This window comes from Urocitellus parryii, chromosome 3, assembly GCF_045843805.1.
Source record: "Urocitellus parryii isolate mUroPar1 chromosome 3, mUroPar1.hap1, whole genome shotgun sequence".
Classification (NCBI taxonomy): Eukaryota; Metazoa; Chordata; class Mammalia; order Rodentia; family Sciuridae; genus Urocitellus; species Urocitellus parryii.
Window position 1 is genome coordinate 100,477,539 of NC_135533.1, and position 17,531 is coordinate 100,495,069.

Consider the following 17,531-nt stretch of genomic DNA (forward strand, 5'->3'; position numbering starts at 1 on the left):
GTTCAATGCCTCACCTTTGCTGAGGCTGGCTTTGAACTCGCAATCCTCCTGCCTCAGCCTCCCAAGCCACTGGGATTACAGGTGTGTGCCAACGTGTCCTGCTGGCTACCAACATTTTTGACAAACAATTCAGTCACAGGTTTTATTGAGCATCGCCTGTGTGTGGGACTTTGGTGGGCCTGCTAATGTGGTCAGGAGCCAACATAGAGCTGGAAAAATAGCAGCCCTTGTTCAACAGAACATCGCATGACAGTGGGAACAAATCCACCACACTGACACACCCTGAGCACAAGGCAGGTCATGCCAGCAGTGTGACCCATGTCAGACTCAGACGCAGGTAGATGAAATGACAATGTGGCAAACAGTTGAGAAAGGGAGGGATGAAGACCACAACACTCAGGAGAAGGGAGGAGGTGAAGCACCCAAGAAACTCCAAGTGCTTGAGTTTCATGTTCCTCCTTCCAAAAGAAACCCCAAGCATACTTTATACCTGTGTCCCCATCATGCTGACCACCAAACATCAGAGAATGTGGAAGCTTCCTGAATTCTGGCACTGTGCATACAGCAACACTCTGTAAGTGTTAATTTTGACATTACTGTGAGGCTGGAGGACATGAGCTCGGCCTGGTGTCTTTATTCCGGGAGTGGGACAGAGTGGCTGCACTGGGTAGCTGGACACTTGAAGCTTCCTTAACTCTGAAATGGAGGCAGGGTCACAGTCACATACTCAGGGGCCTGGGGTTACAATGCGTGCTGATGAAGGAAACAAGGCCCCCAAGACACAGCTAGGTAAAAGGGACACAAGGGCTCATCCCTCTGCATGATCATTTGGTGGCTATAGGAGCCAGGGCTTCCACACATGGCCTAAAATGGGGAGCAGGGTCCCAGGAATCAGGGCTGCCCAGAAGCTCAAGATGTGGGCCTAAGATAAAGCCAAGACACTCTGGACAGGGAAACCCCACATCACCACTCCAAGCTGTATGCTCTGGCTGAGACCTGCTCAGGGATCCCACTGCTGGACCCCTCCTAGATGGACAGAGATCTAAGAGTGGCCAGCAGCTCATCTAAACTTTTTCTTAGGATATTAGTGCAGGTCCCCATCCTGCCCAGCCCTCACAGGGCAGGCCAACCCTGCCATCTACATCTCACAGAAGAGAGCACCCCACTACCCACATTCATGACTTGGCAACCACTTGATGCATGATCTGCTCGCTGCTACTCTTGCTTGTCAGCCCTGTGCCTGGGGCTCAGTCTAGCAGCATCCCCACGAAGCTGTGGGTCAATCCACACTGATTCACACCAGCCTGAGACAGAGGGGCAGTGGACAGCAGAGAGATGCTCCCCATCTTGTATCCTACACACAACAGCCCATCCCAAGGTCTGTGTACTCAGAGGCTCCAGGACCCTGGCCAGGCCTCTTGACAGCCAGTGATTCCCAGGCACGTGCTCTTGGTAACATCTGCCTACCTAGCACCCCAGCCAGCATTGTTGCCACCTACAACACACTTAGACAATGTCCAGAGCGCATCAAAGCTGACCTTCAGAAAGCACTTCCCTCACCTCACCTACTGCCCCCTGGGCTACTCCCATCCATCCTGCAGCAGTCCCCTGGGGTGTCTGAAGTATCTTCCTGCATAGGAACTAGGAGGACCCTTCAGAGTCCCCACTGTGCCTGGGCTGCTCATAGCTTAAGTGCAAGACCAACTATTCTGCAAGCTCCACTGGAGAAAACACCCAGTTTCCAACAGGCTGACAAATACGTACAGTTATGTACACACACGCACATGCACACACAGCTCCACATAGCCACACTAATGCACACAAAGACACACAGAGACAGGTGTACACATGCATATAGGCACACATAGACTTGTACACACACATCTCAGCCTGCTTTGTATCACAGAGCTCTTCTCCATGGTGCCCTTGACAAGAAGGGAGTGTCCTCGCCTCAGGGAGGCTGCCTGAAAACCCACAGCCCAGGAACTGGCACCACACTAGTTGTGGGATCACCCTGAGCATCACAGGTTCCCAACCAGCTCTGTGTTTTGTTTCGTTTAATATTTATTTTTTAGCTTTAGGTGGATACAATATCGTTATTTTATTTTTATGTGGTGCTGAGGATCGAACCCAGTGCCTCCCGCATGCCAGGCGAGTGCGCTACTACTTGAGCCACATCCCCAGCCCCAGCTCTGTGTTTTGACAGAGAAAAATGAAGCTCACAGCCCTAGGCCCTGGAACACAGCCCCACCCACCCACCCCACCACAAGGCAGGCCCAAGAGGGGCCAGCAGAGCTCACCAATGGCCAGTGGTCCACATCTAGCCCATGCAGAATCCCAAGAGAGGGTTCACCCAGTCCCACACCCCAAAAGCAGCTCCCCCTGGTCCCAGGTAGCCAAAATTTGTGTCCAGATGTTCAACAGGGTTGCTGGCAGTGTTCCAGGAGGGGAGGGGTGACATGGTGCTGCCATCTCACTGAGATAGCCACCCATTACACCTGCATTCCTGCTGCCCTGCCATGTTGGGGACTCTATCCAGAGCCCTACCTGGGGTCCACGCACTCCCCATTCAGATCTGTGCCCCATCACCATGGAACTTGCTGTAGACTGACTTCTGGTTTTGTTTTCTGTCAGCTTGCCTGAAAACACCCCCATGAGGACAAAGATCTGTCTGCTCCATCATCAGCAGGTCTTGAGAGGCCCATGATGCACCAGAGCTGCCCCGGCCAGCACCAGGCAAGACCTTTCTTCCCATGCCTGCAGTCTTCAGAGCTCTCCCCAGGGTAAGTAGATGCACTGTTCTCCTGCTCAGAAGACTCAGTTAAGAAACTGCCTGTCGTATGCCAAGTTGGCCACAGAGCCAGAGGGTGGACGTTGACTGCAGCCCTATCTTTCACCTGGAGTCATGGGCTGCTCCTTGGCCACAGTCCTTGGGAAAAAGCACTACAGTGCCTAGCACCAGGAGCATCTATCCTTCGAGCTCTGAGAACAGAAATCAAATAGACTTGGGAAGGGGAGGCCATGTGGGGACTCCAGGGACACCCAACCAACGAGTGAAGGTGCATCCTGAACCTGGGGATGAGGACCCACACATCCTTCAGACAGAGATGCCTTCAAGGCCTTAATACTCCTGCACTCCTTCACCCGCCCACCCCCAAACACACACACACAACCTCTACTCCACGAACTCTGAAGTCTGCTCCATCCATGTGTGAAACTGCTGGCCAGGCCAAGCTAAACACTGGCCAAGCCTAGGAGGGATCCACTGCCCTGTCCACAGCCCTCCCAAGCCCCTGCCCAGCCCAACCATGGCCACACTGACACCCCTGGGCCCTACCTCTGGCTGACAGCTTCTTGGTGTTGATGATCTTGGCTGCATACTCATGGCCGGTGCAGAGCTTGACGCAGCGTCGGACCACAGAGAAAGCCCCCCTGGGGAGGAGAATACCGGGCAAGAGACAGACAGAAACAGACAGGGAGAAAGAGAGAGCCAATTAATCGCCCATAAACACTCAGTATCCAGCCAGTAGCCAGGCTTTGGGCAGATGGCCAGTGATGGGAGGAAGCCTGGACCCTTCCCACACCACTGGGTACTGCAGGACAGGGCCTAGCCTCCGGACAGCTCCTGCCAGACAAACACCCTGACAAGGCTGCAGGGAAGGGGGGCCACCACAACACTGGGAGGAGGCTGTCCAGGCCCCCACTCAACTCCCCACTCAATATCCTTATGGGTCAGATGAACTGATAGTCCCCCAGGCCTTCCATCTCCCACCCTCAGGTGTTCTATACCAAGTGCACAAGGCCTAGTTAGTTCTTTTTCAAAGAAAGGGCCAGAGGCCAGCTACCAAGGGCAGATATATTGGTATTTGGTGCAGACCCAGAGACTCACATAAGGTTGGAGAGAGAGGGAGAAGCAGCAAATCATTAAACTGCAAAGTGAGAGGAGAGAGTCCCCTGGAATATTCCACTGTCCTTGTGTCAGAGCAGAGGCTGTGGAGGTCCAGAGTGGGGCACCACAGGGACATTGACACACCAACAGCTTGGAGGTGTCACACTGAAGAATCAGAGCTTGGGAATGTGGGTTAAAATGATGGTGGCCATCAAGAGAGGCCTTTGGCATTTCCCACAAAACTGACACAGAAGAATTTCTACTTCTAGAGACCTGAAGCCCAGAAAGGGAGGAAGCCCAGAGCCAGACTGAGCCCACTACTATGACACCTGACCTCTGTCTCTGTACCCCCAAAGTGCCCAGCCTCCCCACTCAAAGCACAACCTCACTCCCTCTTTGGACTGGGCATCCTGAGTAATCCCAGTGTCTAAATTGAGGTTCCATGACCAGAAAGAAGTCTCTTAAGCAGCAAGCACTTTTTTTTTTCTTTTTTCTGCTACAATATTTGTAACAATGTAAATGAACACACTATGCCTCCTTGAATACATTCAAAATGACTCAGGTCCTTCCCATCAGTGACTACCCAGGCAGCCCAGCCGCATCTTCGCCTTTTAAAGTCAATCTGCAAAAGGGGACAAGGGCTACCTCGGGAGGGGCTGGGAGGTGGGGAAGGCTGCTCGCTCTGCAGCCTCTTGGTTCTATTTGATTTTTTCACTTATGTGTAACAGTTACATTCTCAAAATATTCCTTCTTATAAAAAATGTAAAGAAAGGATTATTGCTTTGACTCATGACACTGTCCTGAGAGAGAGTGGAGAAGGGAGAGGCCGTGAGCTTCATGCCTAGTTTGGTTTCAATTCTTATCCATCACTTCTGGTTGCACAGGGTGACGTAGCTCTCAGTCTCAGTTTCCTCGTCTGTATAAGAGAGCAGAAAGGCCTCTTGGGGCCGCTGTGTGGCTGTTGCCCACTCCAACCTCACCCAATGCTCACCCTCACATTCCCTTCTTGCTCATCAAGAGTTGAGAGCTTCTGTTAGGGGCCCTGAGTTGCCACCTGACCTGTTCCCCACTCAGTGCCTAAGAGGGCATGGTGCCTGCAGTATTGGCTCTGTGGACACCCCCTAAAAGTTCTGGGCCAGGTCCTGAAGGAAGCAGGAAGTCCAGGCTTCCCTGTGCCAGGGATGCAACCACACATGTGGGCTGACCCTCAGTGGGAAGTTTGCATAGCTGGACATTCATCTCTGAGAAACAGATAGGTGATGCTGGACACCGGGTCCAAATGGGGAAGCCTGTCCCTGGAGCAGGGAGGAGGTCCACACTTATCTTCCCTTCAGCAGAGCCTGCCCCCAGTTGCTGTGCCGACCTGGGTAAAGACATAAGCAGAAATCCCTGCAAGTCACAACTCTTCTGCAGCAGAAGAGTGGTCATGCATGAAATGACCAAGATCCTACAGCGGATGGATGGTTCAGGGTACTGCTCAGGTGGCCCTCCCCAGGTCAGACACCTGCTTTTCAGCTCTGTAGAAGGCTCTGGAGCTGCCCCTGCACTGTCAGCCAGGGTCTAGGATAGTCACGGACTGGGAAAGGTGAGCAGGGATAGTTGCAGTTGCCACAGGGAGGGAGAAAGGTACACTGGGGACCAGGAGGCATCTAGGTTGGGGGTACCAGCTGCACAGCCATGTGAGAGGGAAAGCAGCAGGAAAACACCTGCTGTTCAGCAGATGCTCAACAGGAAGGGCCAGGGATGAAGAAGCCCTTCTTTCTTGGCCACAAGTCCACAGGGTGAGGTGGAGAATACCCAAAGAAAGGACAGGTCCCCATTCCAGTGACTCAGCCCCAGATACAGATACAGAAGGTGGTGAGGACAGGAAGGCTCAGCCCCCAGGATGGCTGCTCTTCCCTATGCCCAGTTCCTCAGCCCCACCTCTTCCACCCCTGCAAAGGGCTTCTCCTCATAATGGCCATCTCCTTCTCCTCTAGCATCCATCTCCCTTCCCCTCCATCCCTCCAGCCCACCACAGGCACTTGGCCAGTAGGTGCAGATCCCCCTATGCCCCCCCTTCCTTTCTCAGTGGCTCTATCATCTGCCAGGTACTACCCTATCACAAGAAGTCCCCCTGGAAGTGGCCACAAATACATTCAGCATGTGCCACGCAGGCTACAGCTGGGAGCATTGGCATCTTAGATACCTCCAGAACAGGGAGGCCAATGCCATCGCCATCCTTTCTTGTAATCATGGAAAGGGAACAGGAAGACTCTGGGTCTGTACTGTAAGCCTGTCCCTGCCACCGCAGTCCAACTCCTCTACATCCTTCATGGCCCAATTCTGACAGCTTGGTCTTCTGTGATTATTAACTTTCACATGGGTCTCGGGTCAGTTTCTCCACATTATTATAATTATTTATCTGTCCGTTTCTACCCACCCCCCATTGTGGCTTTCTATGGCAGGGCCTCTGTCCTGCCTACCCTGATCCTGGTTTTAGTCATGGTGTCGCCCGTTGATACAGGAATCAGAACTAACAGAAAGCAGTACACGCAGGCTGGAGTACAGAGTGGAGCTGCTGGGCCTCAGCTTTGTCCAGCCCAGTGGTGCAGTGGCTGCTAAAAAGCCAGGGACAGGGAGAGATTGGGCTAGACTGTGGAGAGAGGGCATGGAAAAGGGGACCCCTAGAGTGGCCAACAGGAGGGAGACTTCTAGAACCCCCAGCAGGAGGTGGGCCCCCCTAGAGTAGTGCAACAGGAAGGGAACACCTACAGCTGTCCAACAAGAGACCTCCCCCTCCCACCACCACCAAGGCCTCCCCTGTGGGTAGACAAGCATCTCTGGGACAGAGGCCACATGGGCAAAGGGTCAGACCCAGAGTAAACAGAAGTAAGGGTCTAGGGGAACCCCCACACATAAACAGGCCTGAAGCCCCCTCTGCTCATCCAGAACTACAGGTGAGCAGGACAGGCAGTGGCTTGTGGCAGAGGAGACAGAAATGGTGCCAAGGCAGGAAGAAGGTCCAGAAGCAGGTAGGCGGGAGGGTCTCCCTGTCAACACTCCTGCTAGAGACTGGCTGTGAACTTCATCTGAACATCAAGGTCACTTGTGAGATGCCTGGCATGGGACACCTGCCACTGAACTTACTAGGAAGTGATTTGAATAACTCATTCGGATCATGAGGCCCCCAGGTACCAAGTGCGTTATGGGGCTTTTAAAATCAAATAAAGCTAATTAAAACAAGAAAATACTCTTTGAGTCTTTCCCTTGCTGAAGGCTCAAAACACTTTCTCATTTGCAGTGGGATCAACAGTACCAGGGAAACGGGCCCTGAGAGAGAAGAATTAATTCTGTGCAGGAATGGAGCCCTGGAACTGCACGGCCCGTTTCCGTGAGCTGCCTGGGGGCTGTGGGCACTAGCTACCTGCTTCATTGCTGGAGGTAAAAATCTCTTTACCCAAGAAAAGGGGCCCTGCCAGGAGAGCACCAGGTCTTTCCAGCTGGCTATACCGCACAGACTACATGAGTGCATGGTGAGGAAGGGTCAGGGTTTGGACACATTCACAGGACCCCATCTGTGCCTATCTTCTCCTGGAGTCTCACTGGCTCCTCCCACCTTATGACAGACAGCTCATCCCAGCTACTATTCCCAGCCCTACTGCTCCTCAGAGGTAGAATATGGCCTCTGGTTAGCCCTGACTCTGAGCTGCCCCCAAACCAGAAACTACCAGGAACCTGCCACCTGCTGCTCTCTGTGGCTCCCACTGGCCCCCTGAGAGCTCCCTGACATGTGGCTTTGTGGTCCTCTCCGCCCTCCATCAGACCTTGCTAGCCACACTGCAACCTTGTCCTGCCATTCAGGCTCCCTGCCCCCTTGCTCCACTGCCTGGTCACACCCACATCTTTCCAAGGTGAACTGGAGGGAAATGTCCTTGAGCAGCATGGCCACTGCTGGGCTGAAATAGCAGAGATAGGAACGTTCTGAATCTCACCTGTGATCATAGCAGGGTCTGAAAAACAGCTTCTCATGGACCCTCCCATGCCCGACTTTCTAGTGAAGCTAGGGTTACCCTGACTGTTGGCTCTTGGAGTGCTAGTTAAGACACCATAATGATACCTTTTGTCCCCGACGGCCATGCAGACCCTGCTCACGGGCTGGGGATTTTTGTCAGTGAGGGAGATAATAATGCTCCAAATTAAACAAGGCGATCCATGGAGAAGGCACTTTCTGGCACCCAGAAAGAACTGACAACACAACTCTGTTCCCAGGGTGGTATGGACCGGGACCAGGCTCTGCGATCCCCACATCAGGCTTCAGAGCCCCTGCACAGCAGTGCTCAGGAAAGCTGAATCAAAAGGTACTCTCAGCTGCCTCAATACTTGGATTCTATCTTCCTGGTGGAAATTTCAGAGTCACAGCAGCTTCTCTCCCCTGCTCCCCTCTTGGTTTCCCCCAGCCCCACGTCCACAACCCACCCTGCCACCCCCGGTTTTCTCCCTGTGTACTCTGGGCTTTCATGCCTCCATGCTGGGCCTCTGCTGGCCTGTCCAGGGTTGTCACCAGCTTCCTGCCAGGGCTGCTAACTATTTGCGTAACTAAACCTGACAACCGGACTTCGACCTTCTCCCACAAACGCCTTTGGTTGCTTGACAACGCAGTGCGGGCATTTCACATGCTCCCAGAGGCCAACCACAGCAACAGCCCAGGGATGAGTCGGAGACCCTGTCTGTCTACAGAAAGGCTACTGCAGATTCCAGGGATTCTTATTTTGTAGCAAAAAGATGCCCAAGAACCTTGCGTAAAAGCTAATATCCAACCCTGTTGACCTATTTTGTAAATGGACATTTCCCATTTGGATTTTCTGTGTAAGGACTCAGGAGAGTCAGGGCTGTTCCTCCAGGAAGAAGCACAGCTCTCCCCAAACCCTGGCAGATCCTATCTGGCAGACTGGCAGATATTTTTTTTTAATAGGCTGAGCGGACAACAGTTTTATTTCCTGCTGTAAATTACTAAATAGCTGTTCTGAAAGTAGCCTCAGGTCATCCAGGTCCAATCTCCCAGCCTGGTCAGCCCCAAATTTGCTGTGTCGATAGGGACTGGAGCCAGGGCCAGTCCAGCAGGTGCAGGTCCATGACCACACAGAGGGCCTGCACATTAAAAAAAAATTAATCAAGTTGCTATTTAATTGTGTTTTGGCTTAGAAAAAATGTCCCTACCTTCAATTATAATGAGCTCTGGGAGGCAAAGGAGGGGTGGCCTTTTATATTTATTTTATTCACTATTTTATTTGAGATGGGGTCTGTGTTGGCTTTGATCTCCTGGGCCAACAGGATCCCCCTGTCTCAGCCTCCCACATAGCTAGGATGACGGGCGTGCCCCATTGTGCCCAGCCCTTTTATATTTTAGTACTGATCTAATCAGCTTGGTGGAAATAATCACTTCTATATGAAGCAGAGTGTTGAGATTACTGTGGTGTTGTTTTCTTTTATGTATTTCTCTGCTTACAGCGTCTACAATGGAGTACACAGGATCGTTTCAGAATATGTTGAAGTCGCTGTCAAATCCCTAATCTGAAACGCTGTTGGTGCAGCTGCACTGATGTTATTTGTGCAGGTGTGCAGCTCTTACACCGTGGGGAGGTGTCTTTTTACACATTTAGGAGCAGCTCGTCTCTATTTTTCTGCTTTCCCCCTCATTATTTCTCCACACCTTTAGCAAATCTTTAACAGATGATCAGACCTGTGCACTGCTCCGCCCAGAGGCGGCCCTCCGGATGCCCTCCAGTGTTTAACCTCCACAGTCCCCCTGACCTGGTGTTGACCAGATGACAAAAGCATTTCATGTAAATGTGTGTTACACCAGGCAGGAGCTGGAGGCCCCCAGGACAGGAGTGACATGCCACAGGGTGACAGACACTGCCCATCACCCACCCCCAGGATGGCAAAGAGCAAGCTGCACTCACAGGCTGCCGAGTGCCCACATATCCTGGGTTCTGAAAAATGGTCTTGAGGTAGCCCTGCTGGAGATGAGCGGCTGGACAGGACTGAATTCTGTGTGAGCACTCAAACTCCCTGTGGTCTCGGCCGGCATCCAACCACTGCTTTATCATTGATTCCAATTTTGTTTTTGCTTTTTATATTCAACATCACACACGATTCCCATGTTTTGACCGAAATCCCTTCCTCATCTTGGTCGTGGAGAACATTCCTTCCAGTCGATACTTCTGAGACTGCCAGGCGTTTGCCATGCTTCCAATTTGCTGTCTCATAAACGGCCTGCCATGAGTGGTTCAGTTGTTTCTACAGGATTCATTTCCAAGGTACACTTGCCGGGTGGTTTTATAACAATTTACAACACCAGCCATGGAAAGCCAGTCTCTCCACTGCCCAGGGTTCCAACCTTGGCCTTTGAGAGGTCTTCCCTGGAAATCCTGGCGGCTCACAGAGCCCTGCAAAGGTTCCTCAAAGCTCTCTCCTTCTCTGGGCCAGGGCTCCTCTGTTTCCTGGCAGGCAGGTGCACCTCTGCCTTCATGATCACATGGTGTCCACTGTGTGTCTCTGTGTAAATTTTTTCCCTTTTTATAACCAAACTTATGGCCAGTATAACCTCACCCTAACCTGATTAATACACATCTGCAAACAATATCACCTTCTGAGGTACTAAGGGTTAGAGTTTCAACATATAAGTTTAGAGGGGACACAATTCAGCCGTAACACATGCTGACCCCCAATTCTGCCTTGCAGAATCTGCCACTGAGTGCAGTAGGGAACAATTCCCTGCATTATATTCCCCAAATATTTGCACCATTGGATGTTGACAGATGTTAGGTACAAAAGGGGTTTCGTGAACAAAGAAAAAGGGAACCCAGCAGTTTCCTTCCTTCCTTTTTCACATCAGGACTTCTCAGGGCCCTTAGTGCAGTCATCGGTACTGAGTCTCAAAAGAGGGAGTGAGAGAAGCAAACGTTCCCTAACCTATTTGACCACAGAAATCTTTATTCACAAAAGGCTCCAGAGGACGGAACATTCTTCAGACTGAACACCAACCCCTTTCTGAAGCCTCCTGTGACCCACAGAAGCCCACAGCAAATGCTTCTGCGGACGAGCATGTTAGGGAAATGCTACCCATCTGTCCACTTGAGGACACACCCAAACTCAACAGACCTATCTTGGAACTACAGCTGCTCTTCTTGGGGTCACTGTGTACACATCGCAGACCAAGACAGCCTCAGTGGGGTTCCTTCTTCTTTCTGCCTTCTCAACAGGGCAGGGCTGAGCCTGTGGGGCCCTACCACCTCTGGCTTCCTATCATTGGGGGTTCCTTTCTCTGAGGACCCCCCCTCCTTCAGTGCCTGGAGTCCTTCCCCCACAGGTACAGAAGCCTCACACTTCAGTGCTGCAAAACCCCAGACCCTCCAGGCCCCACGTCCTGTTCTGCATCCTCACCTCCCTACCCTGAGTGGCTGGATGTCATCTGGATGAAGCAAGAAAGTGTATCTGGAGACGACTATTTTCTTTACACTTCCGACAATGCTTTAAATGAAGCGGAGGTTGTTCCTTGTTTGCCTGATGAGGCACATTTGTAAATGGCCACACACAGGAACCTTTTCACCGTGAGTGAAGGTGCCATCATTTTTACTCAGTCACGTAATGGTGTCTGCAGGGTTTTCTCTCCTCCACTGACAGTTCTGTACAGGATGTGGGAAGAATATGATGTTGACCTGTTTCCATAACACTGTGCTAGATTTCAACTTCACAGGTCCCAATCCTCACAACACCTGGATCACCACCTCTCCCTGACACAACAGGACTGTCTGGTCATCCTAGAGAGCTTAAGGCAACAAAGCCGATAGAACAAGAAGATGGATGGCAGCAGGGCTGGGCTGGGTCTGATCTTTTCACCCAGCACCCCATATGCTCAGGTCCTTCTCTGAGGAATGTGACCCCCAGTCTCTGCCTCTCTTCCTGGGTCCTCCCCACCAAAGCCCTTAACCCCATGGGCCCCTATAGGAGGCTTCTGTCTGTTTCCCACAGAGGGGATAGGAGGGATAGGGCAAAGGGTAGGGACCAGGACATAGGCATCCTGGGCTGCTCCCACTGTGAAAGACTGCTGGGAGAGGCATGCATGGACAGCAAGAGGGCTATGAAATGGACCACTGGTCACTGACTGCTCCCTCCTCTATCCCAATGACAAGCCCAGGACTGGCTGCAGAAAGCACTTGGCAACATCTGCTAAGGAACAGATGGAACCCTAGAGTACAGCTGTATGAATATACAATGATTGATTAGCAATGTCTGTCCTGGGTACTGGAAGGGCACTGTGGGCTATGCAAACTCTATCCCTGGTCTAGAAAGATCCACAAACCAATAGACTTGTCTTCCAGCCTCTCACAACCTGTGTAAGTCCCACCTCTTAGACCTCTGCTCCTCTCTCCTCCCGGGGGGTGGGGGGTGGGGGTGGGCAAGGTGATCTGGGAATTTACCCTTGACTTTGGCAACTGGCACTTCACAACTCAAACCCATCTGGTGGCAACTTCTCTGCTGTAAGCTTTGCGATTACTTCCCTGGTCCTAGCTCATTCCACAGGTCCCATGGCCCCCTGTGTAGGAGCAGTAAGAAACACATATCTGTTTTCACACTCCTAAAAGTGTACCCAAGGATGACACCCTCACCTCCTTGGCACCTCAGCCATGGCTCAGCCTAGCACCGTACAGCATATCTTCTTATAGCAAATATTTGGGAGGTACCGGCCTCTCCAGGATCCTATAGAACCTTCCTAGGACACCATAGTTGTGTACCCACCTCTCCCAACACAGGGTCAGACAGGTCCCTGGGAGGAGCAGGGTCAGACCCAGGTGGAGATGACAGTTATCAGATGGGATTCTGCAGACATGGATGATAGATCTGCCCCAGTGGATCTACCCAGGATGTACTTTCTGTCCCACCAGGGATGTGGGACATCAAGGAAAGAAGATCAAGGCCCATGATTCTTGGACCCAGAGAAACTTAGAGTAGAGAGAAGGGCAGCTTTGAGTCAGGAGGACCCAAAGTGAATTCTGGAGTTGCAATTTGGTGACTATTTCAAAATGGATTTAATGATATATATCTCACGGACCTGATGAGATGAAATAACAGGGGCCTACCTCAAAGCATGCTGAAAAATGTCACGAATAGATTTTTTTTTTAAATGCCTGGAAGTTGTCACTTCTGCCCTCATAGACAAAAAGATGAACACACTGAAAATTCACAACCCTTCTTGGATCCATTAAAGAATTGAGAAAACAGGTAAACTGCCATCCCCTAAATCGGAGAGGCAGATACGGAGAATCACAACTTACCAAAGCAGAGACCTCCCCGGGAACCAGTGCTGGGGTAGGAAACCTGTACTGTGACTGATGAACTGCTGGAAGCTCAGTGTGGACAAGCCTGAGCGTTAAAATCCTGGGTGCCGGGCTGGGGATGTGGCTCAAGCCGTAGAGCGCTTGCCTGGCATGCGTGGGGCACTGGGTTCGATCCTCAGCACCACATAAAAATATAAAGATGTTGTGTCCACCGAAAACTGAAAAATAAATATTAAAAAATTCTCTCTCTCTCTCCCCCTCTCTAAAAAAAAAAAAAAAAAAAAAAAAAAAAAAAAACCTGGGTGCCCAGCCTTCGTGGGGTGCACTTGTGCTTTCGTGAATTTTAACTACAAAAGCCCTACCAGGTTTTCACAGTAACGATTGGAGGAAACCCCCCAGGACTTCAGGCAGTAGGAAAGAAAAAAAATTATTATTAAGTATCCCAGAGCATTCTGTTCTTCTGAACAAAGCCTGCCTTCAGGGGAAACTGGTTAATGAGAGTCAAGGAAATATCCACCTTCAACCCCTTCTGGACATCCTGTATCACTTTAGAGGTGGAAGCGAGAGACTAAGAAGCAGGTGTGAAGGTCATGACCTAGGGGCATAGGCTCACTAAAATATTAAGACCTGACCACTGAACTCTAGAATGCTTCCTCTTCTACCACTTCTCTAAAGTCCTATGCATCTAATTGCTTCTACCTAACACACATCACATCCAGCTTTCAATAAAAATCTAGAGGGCATACATGAAGGAAAAGAACACAGTCCAGAGATGAGGGCAAGCACCAGAAACACACTCAGACAGAGCAGAGACGGTGGGACTATCCGACTGGGGATTTGAAACAACTACGATTTATATGCCAAATGCTCTACTACTCAGAAGGCGGAGGCAGGAGGATTGCAAGCTGGAGGCAAGCCTCTTCAACTTACCGAAACCCTTTTCTCAAAGTAAAAAAATAAATGGGGCTGAGGATGTAGCTCACTGATAAAGTGCCTCTGGGGTCATTCCTAGTACCACACACACATGCGCAGGGGAAGAAATATCTGAATTAATGACTGAAAAGTTTCCAAAATTAAAGACACATATCAACCCATGAATTTAAGAAGCCCTGAGCATACCAAGCAGAACAAATACCTAGAAATCTATACCTAGTCCTATTATATTCAAACTGCAGAGTAAAAGACAAAGAGATCTTGAAAGAAGCCAGAATTTTTAAAAAATTACATATACATGGGAAACAGTAAGAATTATATCAGCCTTCTCAGAAACCAAGCAAATGAGAGCAAAATAAAATATATGTAATCTTTTTGTCTTGTGTTGAGGAAAAAATAAAAGAACTATCAGCCTAGAATCTAGTATCCAGAGAAATTATCCTCCAAAAGTAAATAAGAAATAAAGATGTTCTCAAAGAAAAATTGAGTGACTGGGTCAACAGTAAACTTGCCTTGAAAGAAATGTTAAAAGAAATTCTTCAGAAAGTTTAAAAATGACATGTCAGGAGGGCTGGGGTTACGGCTCAGCGGTAGAATGCATGTGCGGGGCACTGGGTTTGATCCTCAAGGAAATAAAATAAAGGTATTGTGTCCAACTACAACTAAAACAAAATATTTTTTTTTTAAAGTGACATGTCAGAAACCTGGATCTACATAAATGGGAAGGGAGAGAAGCAATAAGCAAAGGTGGTATAAAATCCTTTCCCTTATTATTAATGATTTAACAGATAACAGCATATTCATAATAATAATAGCAGCAATGTTTTTCATGATCATAACCTCTGGATAAGTGAGAACATGCAAAAGATGGGAGGAAGGAGTTAGCAATGCTCTGCTAGACGATTATTGTACTACTTCAGTACCTGTTCCATAGCATAGTATTTAGAGTGCACTTGGATTAGTTGTAAATGTATTAGTTGTGATCGTATATTACAAACTCTAAGGCAACCTCAAAAAGGTTGAAGAGAAGGAAAAGAATTATTATTGGTATGTTAAGAGAGGGGGAATGGTGGAGAGGAAATAGAATCACATAAAATGCTCAATCAAGCCACAGGAGGCAGAAAAATGATGGGAAACTTAAAAGGGGGGAATCAAATAGAAAATCATGACAAATATGGTAGCTATTAATCCAGCTATATCAATAATCATTTTGAATGTCAATAAATTTATATACACAAGTAAGACAGATGGAATTGGATCAAAAAAAACTACAGGCTGGGATATGGCGTGCTTGCCTGGCATGCACGGGGCGCTGGGTTCAACCTCAACACCACATAAAAATAAAAAACAAAGATATTGTGTCCACCTAAAACTAAAAAATAAATATAAAAAAATTACTACATGCTATCTATAAGAAATCAGATTAGGAGTAAAAAGACATGAGTACTACTCAAAATAATCTACAAATTAAATGTCATTCTTGTCAAAATCCCAACAGTTTCCCCCCACCAATAGAAAAATCTACTCCAAATTCATATGGAATCCTAAGGGAAACCTAAAAGCCAAAATAATCTTAAATAAAAGAAAAACAAAGTTGAAAGGTTCACATTTCTGGATTTCAAAAACCTACTACAAAACTACAGTAATCAAAACAGCATGGTACTAGCATAAGAACAAAGAAACAGACCAATAGAATAAAACAGAACCTTAAACTGGGGGTATAACAGTAGAGCACTTGCCTACCATGCTGAGTTTGATCCCCAGCACTGAAAAACAAAAAACAAAGGTAAACTACAAAGCCAAGAAATAAATCTTCCCATACATGGCCCACTGATTTTCAACAAGAGGGACAAAACCATAGAGTGTTATCAACAACTGGTGTTAATATTGACATACAAAAGAATGAAATTGGGCCTCTTACACCATAATTAAAAATTAACTCAAAATAGATCAAAGACTTAAATTTAAGACATAAAATTATAAAACATCTAGAATAAAACATAGGTGGAAATCTTCATGACATTAGCTTTGGCAATGATTTCCAGATATGACACCAAAAAATGCAAGCAACAACAACAACAAAAATAGATAAACTGGATTCCACCAAAAAATACAAATTTTGTGCATCAAAGGACACTATCTTTTTAAAGTTTTCTTTGTAATTTATTTTTAATTTACTTTATTTATTCATTTATAGGTATGGGGAATTGAACACAGGGGCACTTTACCACTGACCCACGTCCCTAATCCTTTTGATGTTTTACTTTAAGAAAGAGTCTTGCTAAGTTGCTGAGGCCGGCCTCAAACTTGCCAGCCTCCTGCTTCAGCCTCTCAAGACACTGGGATTGAGGGCATGCACCACTGTGCCCAGCCAAAGAACACAATCAAGAGAGTAAAAAGGCAATCCACAGGATAGGAGACAATATTTGCAATTCATGTATCTGATAAGGGATAAATATAGGAGAACACTTAAAAGTCAACAACAAAACCTTAAAAAGCCAATTCTAAAAATAAGCAAAGAATTTGAATAGACTTTTCTCCAAAGAAGATATGCAAATGGCCAATAAGCACATGAAAATATGTTCAACATTACTAGCCATGAGGGAAATTAAATCAAAATCATAGTGAGATACCACTTTACATTCATTAGGATGACTACTAAAAAAAAAAAAAAAAAAACTTTAACTGAAAGAAAAAGAAAAAGAAACTGAAAACAAGTGTTGGTGAGGACGTAGAGAACTTGGAACCCTTGTGCATGGCTGGTGAGAATGTAAAATGGTGCAGCCACTGTGAAAACAGTCTGGCAGTTCCTCAAAAAGTCAAACATAGAATTACCATATGATCCAGCAATTCCACTCATAGGTGGAGCCAAAAGAACTGAAAGCAGGGACTAACAGATCTATCTATATTCACAGCAGCAGTATCCACAATTGCTAAAAGGTAGAAGTAACCCATATGTCCATTGAGGAGAGAGTGAATCAACATAGTGTGGTATAAACATACAATGAGATATTATTCAGCCTCAAAAAGGAAGGAAATCCTGATACATGTTACAACATGGATGAACTTTAAAGACATTAAGCTAAATGAAATAAACCAGTCATAAAGGATAAATATTTCATGATCCCTCTTGGTTCCTAGAATAAACAAATTCATGGAAAGAAGGTAGAGGAAATGTTACCAGGGCCTGAAGAAGAGAATGCATAGTGAGTGTATAGTGGGTACAGGGTTTTTGTTGAAGAAGATACAAAAATTTTTTGTCTTGAACGGTTTTGACAGTAGAACAACAATGTGAATGTATTTAGTGCCTGTGAACTGTACACTTAAAATGATTAGAATGGTAAATTTTTAAAGTATATGATATATATAAAAATAAGAATTTTGAT

At 47.9% G+C, this 17,531-nt stretch overlaps 1 protein-coding gene across 7 annotated transcripts in view; it reads right to left on the minus strand.

The window, feature by feature from the left end:
- Camk2b (calcium/calmodulin dependent protein kinase II beta) overlaps window positions 1–17,531 on the minus strand; it is a 94,850-nt gene that overhangs the window by 54,674 nt on the left and 22,645 nt on the right. For all 7 annotated transcript variants that reach the window (XM_026399502.2, XM_026399496.2, XM_026399501.2 and 4 more), the window contains exon 2: window positions 3,338–3,432. In XM_026399502.2, coding sequence (XP_026255287.1) covers window positions 3,338–3,432 — 95 coding nt within the window. The remainder of the gene's footprint in view (window positions 1–3,337; window positions 3,433–17,531) is intronic.